General features: G+C 36.6%; 1 protein-coding gene across 3 annotated transcripts; it reads right to left on the bottom strand.

Annotated features, from left to right (window-relative positions):
• Positions 1-8,720: 8,720 nt before the first annotated feature.
• On the bottom strand, positions 8,721-11,903 carry LOC147503516 (glucan endo-1,3-beta-glucosidase 12-like). 3 transcript variants are annotated; one of them, XR_015192753.1, is made up of 4 exons: positions 11,469-11,865; positions 10,039-11,379; positions 9,085-9,329; positions 8,721-8,994 (listed from the first exon to the last, which is right to left on the bottom strand). XR_015192753.1 is itself a non-coding variant. In XM_086556821.1 (3 exons), the coding sequence occupies exons 1-3, from the start codon at positions 11,527-11,529 to the stop codon at positions 8,960-8,962; spliced, it is 1,437 nt and encodes a 478-aa protein (XP_086412947.1). In that variant the 5' UTR covers positions 11,530-11,903; the 3' UTR covers positions 8,721-8,959. The 3 variants fall into 3 exon arrangements, 1 of the variants encoding a protein (XP_086412947.1); XR_015192752.1 differs by having other exon boundaries at positions 9,085-9,316; XM_086556821.1 differs by lacking the exon at positions 9,085-9,329 and having other exon boundaries at positions 11,469-11,903.
• Between the last annotated feature and the right edge of the window lie 226 nt (positions 11,904-12,129).

The raw sequence follows: 12,129 nt of genomic DNA, 5'->3' as shown, positions 1-12,129 counted from the left end.
CCAGAACACTGGAATTCCAGTTTTCAACCTGAGCGCGACCCGCGCCCATCCCAGGCACAAAGTGAGCGCGCCCTGCGCCCAAGTGCCTGGAACTCGAAAATCACCAAGGCGCACCCCGCGCCCAGAACCCCGTGGGCAAGAAAAATTCCAATTTTTTGTGGGTTGTTCCAGGATCCTTCGCAGCTATTCCAGCGAGTTTATTGGGGATGACATTCCCTCGTATTATACCGGAACAGTCTTTTTAAAACTTGTTCCAAAGTGACACCTATAGTGCGTGGTTTCGCGAAGTGATCATTCTAGCAAGGTGGGAGACACTATTGGTAAGTCCTGATGAACTTTATCTCCCGCACTTACATCATATTTTTATGATAATTGTAAGTTCTTTGATAGACCAGATGGAGAACAAGTGTTCTCCATCACCATCGGGGATGAACCAATGGAAATTTCCAGGTTCTTGATAGCCTTTGTGCTTAGACTTGCTATGCCGGCCGAAATACAAGACTCATGGGCCTATTTGGTAGATAATATGTACATGTATAACTATGATGATTTGCATGAGCATTACAGGGTGGGAATCTTTAGGATAGAGGACCAAGGGGATTATAACGTCGCCCTTGGTAGCATGTCTATGAACGTGGGCACTGTTATGTTTTGGATCATGCTAAACATTAGAGGGGAATGGCGTTATTCTTCTGTGAATGACGAAACTTGTGATATTTTCCTTGCTTTAGCTGGGGGACGTACACTCTATGATATTCCCCAGACCCTAATGTCTAGTTTAGCCCGAGCCCATAGCATGAGGCATGAGTACCTTCTTATGCCTGTTTTAATTTGCCGTATAATGCTATGTTTCTTCCCTATTTTTTGGGCCCATTTCACGGATTGGGTTAGGGTCGACATTGTGAGACCCACCAATTATATTATTCGATCGTTCCATGTAATGACTTGGCAAGGGTGGAGAATACAACCTCATCAGGTTGTGCCTTACACCCCATCCAACCAAGTGGCGCTTGACAGGTTAGCTATAGTAGACGATAAGTGGCGTGAAACCTAGCAAATTATCATGGCATGGCAGGATGCGAAGGAACCTCCTCTCTTTGGAGAGGGAAATGAGGAAAATGCTTAAACGGGAGTTACGATTAGTTTTTATTTCAGTTAGTGTCTGCTTATGTCCCAAGCAATTTAGTTCTCATTAACCCCATAACGGGTGGAACTCTTATAGAGTTGCGTCAGTTTTTCTTTTCTATATTAGTATGTTTAACCTTATTTTGCAGATGCTCCAGAATTTCACGCGTTTCAATGTTATTCCTCTAACCTATTTATTTAAATACTTTGAGGACAAAGCATGCTTCTTGTTTGGGGGGGGGGGCATAGAAACACATATAATTAAGGCATCTGTTAGCATATAGATATGTATAATATGCACTTGTTTTCTAGTTAAAAAATTCAAAAATTTTAAAAATATAAATAAAAAGTATGTTATACACTTAGGAATATTGGTATTGTTTTCTTTCTCTATGCTCTCAATAATCTAGAAGTCTCACGTAGCTTTTGCAATAGAATAGTTTTTAGAAACTTAGGCTAATATGTAGGTAATAATCCTTGCATCTATCTATTAATATGTTACATGAGTATTTATGATTGTCGGCAGTAAGTTTCTGAAATCTAAGCTAGAGTACTTATTCTACAAATCCTGTGAGAATATAACCTAAAACCTTATATGAGTGAACATTTGAGAAATGACACAAAGGAGAAGTAAAATCCGGATAGAGAAATCACACGTCCACTTGCTTAATTACTATACCATATCCTAACGAGAATTTAGGCCCTCTTTGGATCGATATAGCCAGAAATTCAAACCTATGAATTATTTTCTGCTAGTCACCCCTCTGAGACTTTCTTGAGCCTTTCATAAACCACAAATCCTTTACCCTGTTACAAAAAAAAAAAAATAAAAAAATCAACCTACCCAATTCTTTGAATAAGTCTGAAAATAGAGATGAAGAATAGAAAATATAAGAACCTTTGAAATCAAGAATTCGTTAGTCGTTTCAGATGAGAAAAGTAAGTTTCTATCCAAATAAAAAATAATAATAATAATAATAAATAAAGAGTTAGAACTCCAAAAATAGAATCAAGGAGTCAAAAGCCAAAGAAAAAGAAAAAAATATATGGCTAAGGATGGAAACAAAGTGTAGAAGCAAAAGTAAAGAACAAGGTTTTCTCTAGTTACATAATATGAAGGCTATTATCTCAGACTTGTCCTCTTTAAATATCTATTTCCTTCCTTCTTAAATCATCTCCTAATCCCCGCAACACCTAATAAAGACCTCTAACTCAATTAGGAATATGTTAGTGTGATAGGAAGTGGCAGATGTGTTTGATCGACTCCGACTTCCTTTTATGTCATTGAGATTGTAAGGTAAAGTGTGCCCACTGCACACTGGAGTAGCGAAACTTGAGCGGAAAAATTAGAGTGGTTTTTATCTTGACATTGATGTGAGGACCTACTTAAGGACGTTATTCTGAGTTTTCAGAAACGGACCTGCTAGTTCATCTCATAGTATTACTCATTGTATATATGTTTATTCGTAGATTATTGGTTATTATGCATATATTAGCTTAGGTTTCGACTTGATTATTCTGTATTCATTGCTAGTGAGATGTATAAATAATTAAGACGTAAATAAGGAAACAATAGTTTTATTTCTGAGTCGTTGTAGTATAGATGAAGTTTGTGAGTACATTCACTGGAAAACTCTCACGAGGCTATAACTCGTCCACTAGGGAATTCCTAGTGGTTTAAGGCCTTGTTGCATATGGTCAATGCAATCGCACTTGGCGAAACGAGATTAGTTAGAACTCCATTTTTTGTCACTTATGCTAATTTCTCATATTTGCTTGAGGACAACCAAAATGTTGTTTGGGGGTGGTTTGATAAGAGCCCAAAACTGTAGTTTTAACCCCTTAACAATAATACTTTTAGACCAATTATGCGAGTAATAAGTAAGAGTTAATGCTAATTACGTACTTTTATGTATTTCAGGCATTGGAGTCAATTATGTGTAGAAATGTGCCACTTTGGCAATATAAAGGAGAAAGGGTTGGTTGCTAAGAAGTTCTGTGATTAAAGGTCAAGATTCAACGAGAAAAAGCATTTGTAAAGCCCGGTCAGAAGCTGAAAAGTCAGAGTAAACGTGGGAAGAAACAGCACACAAAAGTTAGCAGAACTTCCAAAGATCGTATCTTTGGATTCAGGCCTCGGAATTGGGCGTACCTTATGTCAAAACAACCGGATCGGAAAGAGCTTTCCAATGGTCTAAACTATGACCCAATCAGAGGAGCAAAAGTGGACGTAAAGCCTATTGAAGTCAAAGCCAGCTGAAAAGTGGACTGAAGAAATTGGGCTTTGGGCTCGATTTTCCGGCTCAAAACATGGACCCTCAGCCCATGCACGAAATTGTGGATCTGGTCTCCTCCATTTTCACACACAAGACTTAGCTCTTAAGTATCAATTAGCTTAGGTTAGAAAGTAGCCATTAAAGAATAGCTTCTAGATCTAGTTTTTGAGTTTTGAATTAGTTAATTAATTAGTTTCCATTCCATTAATTAGTTTCATTTCTTGTTTTAGATTAAGTATTTGAATCATTGTTTATGAGTGTTTAGAGATAAACCTCATAATGATGAACTAGAGTTTAGAGCCACCATCAAAGAGATTTGTGGTGGAGCTAAACTCTCATGCTAGTGGAACCTTGATTCGAGAGGACTTGGTATTCACTAGGGATCAATATTCGATTCGATGACTAACTAATAGCCAATCGAATTGCATGGTGGAATCTCCCCCTTCTATGTTCTTCCAATTCATTAAATTCACCTTTTAATTGCTTAGTTAAATTAGTTTAATTTATAATTAGTTTTAGTTTAAATAAATCACAACACTACTCTCATTGTTCTCACCATTGGTTCCTTGTGTTTTATTAATTGAATTCATTTATGTCTTGCTAGTTTAGGAGTGGAACGATTCCATACTCTATATATTGCATGAATATATATGTGAGAGTAGGAAATAAATAAGTGATACTGTAAGAATAAGGTTAGAATAATCTAGTCGAGTTTTTACGGGTTATCACCACTCAGCCCTAGTGAAGCCCAACAAAGCCTGACTAAAGCCGAAGTTTCCAAAGGAACAAAACCAGTGTAGAACGGGTCCACATGTAAAGAAGCAGCAAACTTTCGAAGCTCACATCTTTCAAACCTAGACGCCGACTTCGGCTAGGGAATTGCCAGAGCAACCAGGGCAACGAACTCTACGCAAAGACAAAAAGTTCTGAAATTGCCAAAATCAGCGCCGCCACTGGACACACCACATGGACTCACTCTCGGGCCCAAAAGGCATGATGAGTCAGCATAGACAGGTGGCAAGTGATGGTCATAATTTTGTGCCACCTTGCAAAAGGAAAAGACACGTATCAATTCAATGTTTGAATTGAATTGGCTAAAGAACAAAACATTAATTGCAAGTTTTGTTTCGTAAACAAAACTTTGGAAGGAATACAAACAAGGAAAAAAACAAAATAAAGAAAAGGACGAAATGAAATTAAAAGGCTTCAGGAGATGGACCAAGCTATATATATCTGAGGGGTCTTCAGTCTTCACTTCTTCAGCTTTTACTTTCCCGTTTTTAGTTTAGTTTTAGATATAGTATGTAGCTTTCATTCCAGTACGAAGTTTACATTCCGTCATTTTCCCTTCCAGCAGCTTCAGTACTGTAAGTCTTCTTTCTTAATAGAAGTCATTTCTTTTCAAGTTTAATTTCTATTCTGTATTTATTTATTTATTGTATACAGAAAGTTCAATTAATCATCCAATGGCCATGAGCTAAACTCCCCCCCCCCCCCATCAGGGGGAGGGTTATGATGCTCGTGTGAGAATACGGATTGACACTCCAATGTTCTAGAATCACTACTTAGGAATTAGGTGTAGATTAGACATCCGGTCCCAAAATGATTGAGATTATACAAGTTTGGAGTGCTGATGCTTCAGAACAGTCTCGCGAGAGACCCAAAATATCTCGCGCACAACTCTATGGTGTCAGACAACTCTTTGATTTGTCCATCTGATGTATAATCGAACCAGGAGCTGAAATGATATTCTAGAGATGAAATATTAGTTCAACTCCTTATGTTAGTGAGATACGCTCAGAGATGCGTGCATATCACTAGGGATCGATACTCGACGTCGTCTCGGGTTTGTCTATGAACTCGAGACAGATTAGAGTTGTAGTGATGTGGTAGTATAAACTGTTGAAAATAATTCTTGCATGAGTACGATTAACCCTTTCACTGTTTCCCCATCTCTGTTTATTTATGTCGAAATCATCGTTATTAATTTACATTACTTGTATTATCGTTAATTTACTTAAACCAACTAAATAACCTAAAACCTTACTCACCAACAGTTGTCAATCCAGTTGTAAACCTTGCCGAGCCCTAAGGTATGGACGATCCCTTACTCGACCTATCCTACCAAACCCACGTGAGTAAGGTAACTTGACTAAACGAATGACTAACGGACTTTGGACTTTGGACTTTGGTCTTCAGACTTCGGACTGTGGACTATCGAACTTTAGTAAAACCAAAACGTGAAATTAACGTTTTATCACTTGGGTCGGGTTGTTATCTTGGCCCAGATATAAAAATCATTATTTTGATATAACGGTTTCTCGAAAAGTTAAAATTTGAAGTGAAATTTCAAAATTTCGAGAGAGGACGATATAGTGGGTAAATATCGTGCCTCTAGGCATTTTATTTGATATTTCAAAGCTTGAGTGACGACAAAGGTATTTTTAGTATCGTCAATTTAATATATATATATATATATAGCACATCGTCAATAATACAGTTTGAGATATCAGAAGTATCGATAATGGGGTTTTCAATCGATACATTCGATGTCAATAATACAGTTTGAGATATCAGAAGTATCGATAATGGGGTTTTCAGTCGCTACATTCGATGTGTAAAACAACATACAAAAGGTTATACACACAGACCATATTAGTGATATAAAGATGCAAACTTTTGAGCATTTTAAAGAATAATACAATGTTCTCTACTTTATATAACACAAAAATACACAGATTTACAATCTTCAAGTTTAAAAATCTTCAAAGCCCTAAACTGTCGGATTTATTTCTTTCAAATATTATATGATAATGTGGGTTTTAGTTTAACAAGTACAAGAAGTAAAAAGCTTACCTTACAGCTTACAAAAGTTTGTTTGTCTGGAGAAGAACAGATGATTACAAGGACGAAGTCGAAGGGAGTATATTTGTTTCTCGTCTTTTCTAGATAGCGTATGTAAAAAGTTGAAAAGGTGAGGGAAGGCGAAATGGTTTGTTCAAACTCTTATACTTGAAGTTTGGGTCGGGTTGTTATCCGGGTCCAGATGTAAAAATCATTATTTTGATATAACGGTTTCTCGAAAAGTTAAAAGTTGAAGTGAAATTTCAAAATTTCGAGAGGGGGCGATATAGTGGCAAATATCATGCCTCTAGGCATTTTATTTGATATTTCAAAGCTTGAGTGACGACATAGGTATTTTTAGTATCGTCAATTTAATATATATATATATATATATATAACACATCATCAATAATACAGTTTGAGATATCAGAAGTATCGATAATGGGGTTTTCAGTCGGTACATTCAATGTCAATAATACATTTTGAGATATCATAAGTATCGATAATGACTACATTCGATATGTAAAACAACATACAGAAGGTTATACACACAGACCATATTAGTGATACAAAGATGCAAACTTTTGAGCATTTTAAAGAATAATACAGTGTTCTCTACTTTATATAATACAAAAATACACAGATTTACAATCTTCAAGTTTAAAAATCTTCAAAGCCCTAAACTGTCAGATTTATTTCTTTTAAATATTATATGATAATGTGCGTTTTAGTTTAACAAGTAAAGTGCAAGAAGTAAAGAGCTTACCTTACAGCTTACAAAAGTTTGCTTGTCTCGAGAAGAACAGATGATTAAGAAGTTGAAAAGGTGAGGGAAGGTGAAATGGTTTGTTCAAACTTTTATACTTAGCTTGGATCGGGTTGTTATCCGAGCCCAGATATAAAAATCATTATTTTGATATAACGGTTTCTCGAAAAGTTAAAATTTGAAGTGAAATTTCAAAATTTCGAGAGGGAGTGATGTAGTGAGCAAATATTGTGCCTCTAGGTATTTTATTTGATATTTCAAATCTTGGGATATTTCAAACATTTGTAGGTATTGAGCGGAAAAATAAAGATAAAGATAATGGACACGCGTCATGATTTGATTGGGTCAAATCTAATTGAAGACACTATATAAAGACTGGATGGGTAGAAAGAGATTCATTCTATGAAAAATTGTTGTAAACTGGAGAGAGAAAGAGAGAAAACAGAGCGATAGTAAACCCACCATTGTTATTCAATAAAAAGCTTCAATTTACTTCATCTTGATTCTTGAATTCAATCCATCTTCATTCAAACCACAATCCAATCTCAGTGAATCTTAGTGAGTATCTATATATCACTAGTAACTACTACAACTAGTATTAGAAAATTTTGGTAGCCCAGCCCGTGGAGCTTCAGCAAGTCTTAAAATCTAGCCAGGCTCCAGTGGTCGACTACTATTCCAGCAAAAACAGATATTGAGTGACCCAGTTACACTCGAGGTCTTAGCCAAAAGACCTATCGCTCTGTTAGTTCAAGAATACGTAAGGCATTCAATCCGAGCCAGTCAAGTTTAAATTGTCACACACATTCGTTTTGTAAAAGTATTAAAAGTTTGTTTGTTTGTTTTTTGAAATATTTAGAGGGTTACATTGAAGGACCCTAGCCCCAAAGGCGTTCATTGTCCGAAAGTTCATCAACCCCGAAGGAAACTTAGTCCGAAGGCTCTTGCCGATGTGCCATTTTGAGTAGACCCAACCACCTCCACTTTGTCCATGCAGACTTGTTTGCGCTCCTCGTTCATAGTCCAAAGGCCCATCACATAATTACACAAAAAAAAAATCTCATCTAACACTTGGTGGGATTCAAACTGCACCAAGCCAATGGCTTGATTAGACCACACAGCTTCTTTTAACTAACCCAGCGGTGTGGACCTTTATCTACATTGACATAAATATAGTCGACTATTTCGTGGCTAAGCAGCACATGTATTACTCAATTAGATGACATCCTAACTGTGACATTCTTATTGTACATCCTATCAAAAAGTGCATTTCAACAATGTATGATTTTTTGTAGATATAATCTACTCTTCATGGATTAAATCTCTACAAAAAATTAGTGTGTTAATTTTTTGTAGAAATCTAATCTATAAAGAGTAGATTATATCTACAAAAAATCATACACTAATTCATTGTTGAAATGCACTTTTTGATATGATGTACAATAAAGATGTCACCCTAACCAAACCAATATATATAATCTGGTAATATATATAAGCTGGTAATGTAACTGCAATACGAACTAGAACACGATGCTACTTGTGCTTATCAAACCATTAGAAAAGCAGAGTAAACTAATCCAACAAAAAAGATATCTCATGCATCACCCAGGAGGCCAGGAAAGCCCAAACATAGTGTTAGCAAATCACGATTCACAACTCCGAATAAATTAGATAAGATGATGTATGTTCATGAGCAAATGCAACTTCACTTACTATAAAATGAATAAATTAGATATGGGATTTAATTACATAGCAATCCAATAAATGTGAAAGAACAACTCCAACTACTTCTCTTAGAACAAAGTGTATCCGAGGAAGAAAAGTGAATAAAGGCAAACCTACTCTGTAGTCTGTAGAATGAAAACAATATATAAGATCCAAAAACCCTAAACTACTAGAAATAACTATAATTAGTCGTTCCCACTTCAACCACCAGAGATTTGAGTCTTCAGTTTCCTGGAGAAAGCTGGCATTTCCCAAACTCTGCAAGACAAAAGGCTCTTTCAGCAAGGCAAAAAACAAGTGGAGAAGATCCATAAAATGGCTAAGGAAAAGGACTCAAAAACAACTTACCAAGATCTGACAAGGCAAGCATTTACTGGCTCAAGATTTCTTATGAAATAAAATATGTACATTTAAGACAATTTCAAATGATGAATGAATGCATATTCTTCTTCAAAAGTTCATTTGTAGTCCCATTTATCTGAAATTGTCAAGAAGTCTAAGACTCTCTAAGCTCACAGCTTTTCCGCAAATGCACCATTGCTTTATTTGAGTTTAACACGCAAAATATTAGTATGCATCTCTGCAATATTAGTCTGCACAAGTCAAATACTGTTACAAACCATGGTCTGTGTTTGAACTTTGATCCATGCTTATAACAAAAAAATATCACAAAAGATGTGTGAACTGCAGTCGGCATCATGTTCAGATTATATACTGAACTGGTGCAATGCAGTAAAAAGAAAAATCAGAAAACCATCATTAATAAATCTGACTTTCTTTTATATTTTTCATTTTTTGAATTATGTCATGAACGATTACATATTGTGTACGTGTATCCGACAAGATGAGTTCACCACAAAACTAGGACTATCAGATGAAATCACCAAATATGAAGCATAACAAACCCTTATGAACAGATACCAGCTATGTGCAAGTAAACAAACATAAGAATAGGAAAACCAAGTATGACATAACGTAAACTGATTTAAGCTTCAACTAAGTTGTGTTTGTGTAAAATTGATATTTCCGCAGAAACTAAAAACTGGCAATAATTTATGCAGTTAATGATAAATCTCATTAGTTTAACTAAGGCATGAATTAATAAATGGGATACATAGATGAGTCCGTTACTCTAAAAATTCCTATCAGCACAGATTAGCAAATATGGAGTTTCACCAAACTCATAAACAAATTGTAAATTAGCCTACCTAATTAGCTTAATTATGTCATTCAGCAAATAAACATGACTTTACCAATAAAGCACAAATTACCATGAAGTTTAAACCAAGCAAAGATACTTACTGGGTGCTTGAGTGACAACAAAAGCGGCCCCACCAAAATCGCAAGTCCCCATAGCACGGTTCTTCTTCTGATAATAGCTATTGAAAGCAAAAGTAGCATGAGCCTCAATTGTATTAGGGTCGTAACATGTCGCACCAGGTTGAATCTGACTGCAATCAGCACCACCTTCACCACAAGCATAATCAAGTCCAGTTTGCAATTTTTTCACTCCTAACTTCCCATTAGCCACACACCAAGTATGACCAACCCCACTAGTCGAAACAGTACCACCACCATCACCACCACTATTATTGACTGGCGAAGGCGAAGGCGAAGGCGTAGGCGTTGACTGAGTCTTACCACCGTTCCAACCAGCCAAACCGGCCACAGTCAAAGGAATATTATAAACTTTCTGCTCACTAGGGTAAAACAGTCCATAATTCTTCTCTGAAGTGGGCCCAGTTTTCTGATTCTCATTAAACAAAGCAAAGAGATAGACCTCGAGATCTTGTTTAGGTCTCAAAGGGGTCCCACCACCAGTTAGAACTCTACGCACCAAGTTTCCGTTATAAGCTGCAGCATTATCTTGACCAGCACCGGTTTCACTCTCGTCACCCTTTGAAGGCCAACCCGTTTCACTCACCACCATCTTCAAATCATCATACTTCAAAGCTGACATGGCAGCATACACAGCATCTAATTGGGCATCCATTAAACTAACATACTTCAACCCATTACCCGAATCCACTTGACCCGAATTCTCTCTAAACAAAGCATAATCTAAAGAAATGACGTCAGCATTTCCTTCATAAGCGAAATACGGGTAAGCATTAACCATAAGGTAAGACCCGGATGAACGAAGGAAATCCAACATGGGTGTAATAACGGGTTGGATCAATTCGGGTTTAAATGACCCGGAAGAAGATGGGTATGAAGATGCCAAACAACTTAAAGCAATGGGTGAAGAAATTTTGATATTGGAATCAAGACTTGAATTAACAAGTGCTGAATGAATGTTTTTCATGGCTGGTACTAGAAACATAGTCGTATTATTAGGATCAACAAATACTTCGTTACCAACAGCAATGGTTTCTATTTGAGTTGATGGGTAATAAGCTAAGATGTTATTTTTAACCCAGTCGTTAGCAAATGATTGGGATTGTGAAGCATTGGAAAGTAACTCATTCGGTAATGCAACAACAACACTTATGTTTGAACCAGAAAGAGCTTTGAGTACTGTTGGTTCTGTGTCGTAGAGTTTCACTTTGTTGATTCCTTGTGTTTTGAGTAGTTGCACTACGCTTGTTGGTGATGGTAGGTCGTTTGCTATACGACCATAGTTAATACCAATGAAACCTGCATCTGCAAAAACATAAAAGAAAGTTCAAGAAACAAGAAATGCAAAACAGAAGAAAGAAAACAGAGAAAAGAACCAAAGATTGAGTTTTTACCTGAAAGAGAGAAGATTGTGAGAAATAAGAAGAAGGAAGTAATGTAGTTGAAAGAAGTCATGCTCTGAATACAAGAGAAACTTCAGAGCTTTAAAGATGAGATGAAAAGTGAGTTTTGAGTATGGGGCTGTGTTTTTATAGACGCTTCGAGAAAGTAGAAAGTGGAGAGGGTGGGTGTAGAAAGAGGGGTTTGTGGGTTAATGGAGGTGAGAGAATTAAGTTGTGTAGATCGAGGAGGTGTTGTGGGGCCACGTGCTTGTCTGATACTAGAAAATGTTTAAGATTAGGGAAATTTTGTTAGGTATGAAGATCAGCAAATTTGATCTACCGTTTCTCAAACAGTTAAACGAACATAAAATCATTTATCCCATTGCTTAATTTTCTTTCTCCAGGTCTGAAATCAATTGCCTGATATAGTTTCAGCTATATATCAACACCCACGAAGCTTGTGGGCCATAGAAAATAAAGAGTATCAAATTTTGCTGCAAACGTCCAACGAACCACTTCCTTATGATGAGGCAATTAGCGACAGATTAACGGGTCCCATGTATATGACCGTTTCACACGGGTCCCACCTGTTAACAATCGAATGTTGGCAACTTCATCATACTCGAAAATGTACGACTGAAGTTAATAGCTCGTTTCTAACTAGCCGTTGAAA

The sequence above is a fragment of the Coptis chinensis genome, chromosome 4 (assembly GCF_015680905.1).
Source record: "Coptis chinensis isolate HL-2020 chromosome 4, ASM1568090v1, whole genome shotgun sequence".
NCBI classification, from domain to species: Eukaryota; Viridiplantae; Streptophyta; class Magnoliopsida; order Ranunculales; family Ranunculaceae; genus Coptis; species Coptis chinensis.
This window is presented reverse-complemented; position numbering and strand designations above follow the sequence as displayed.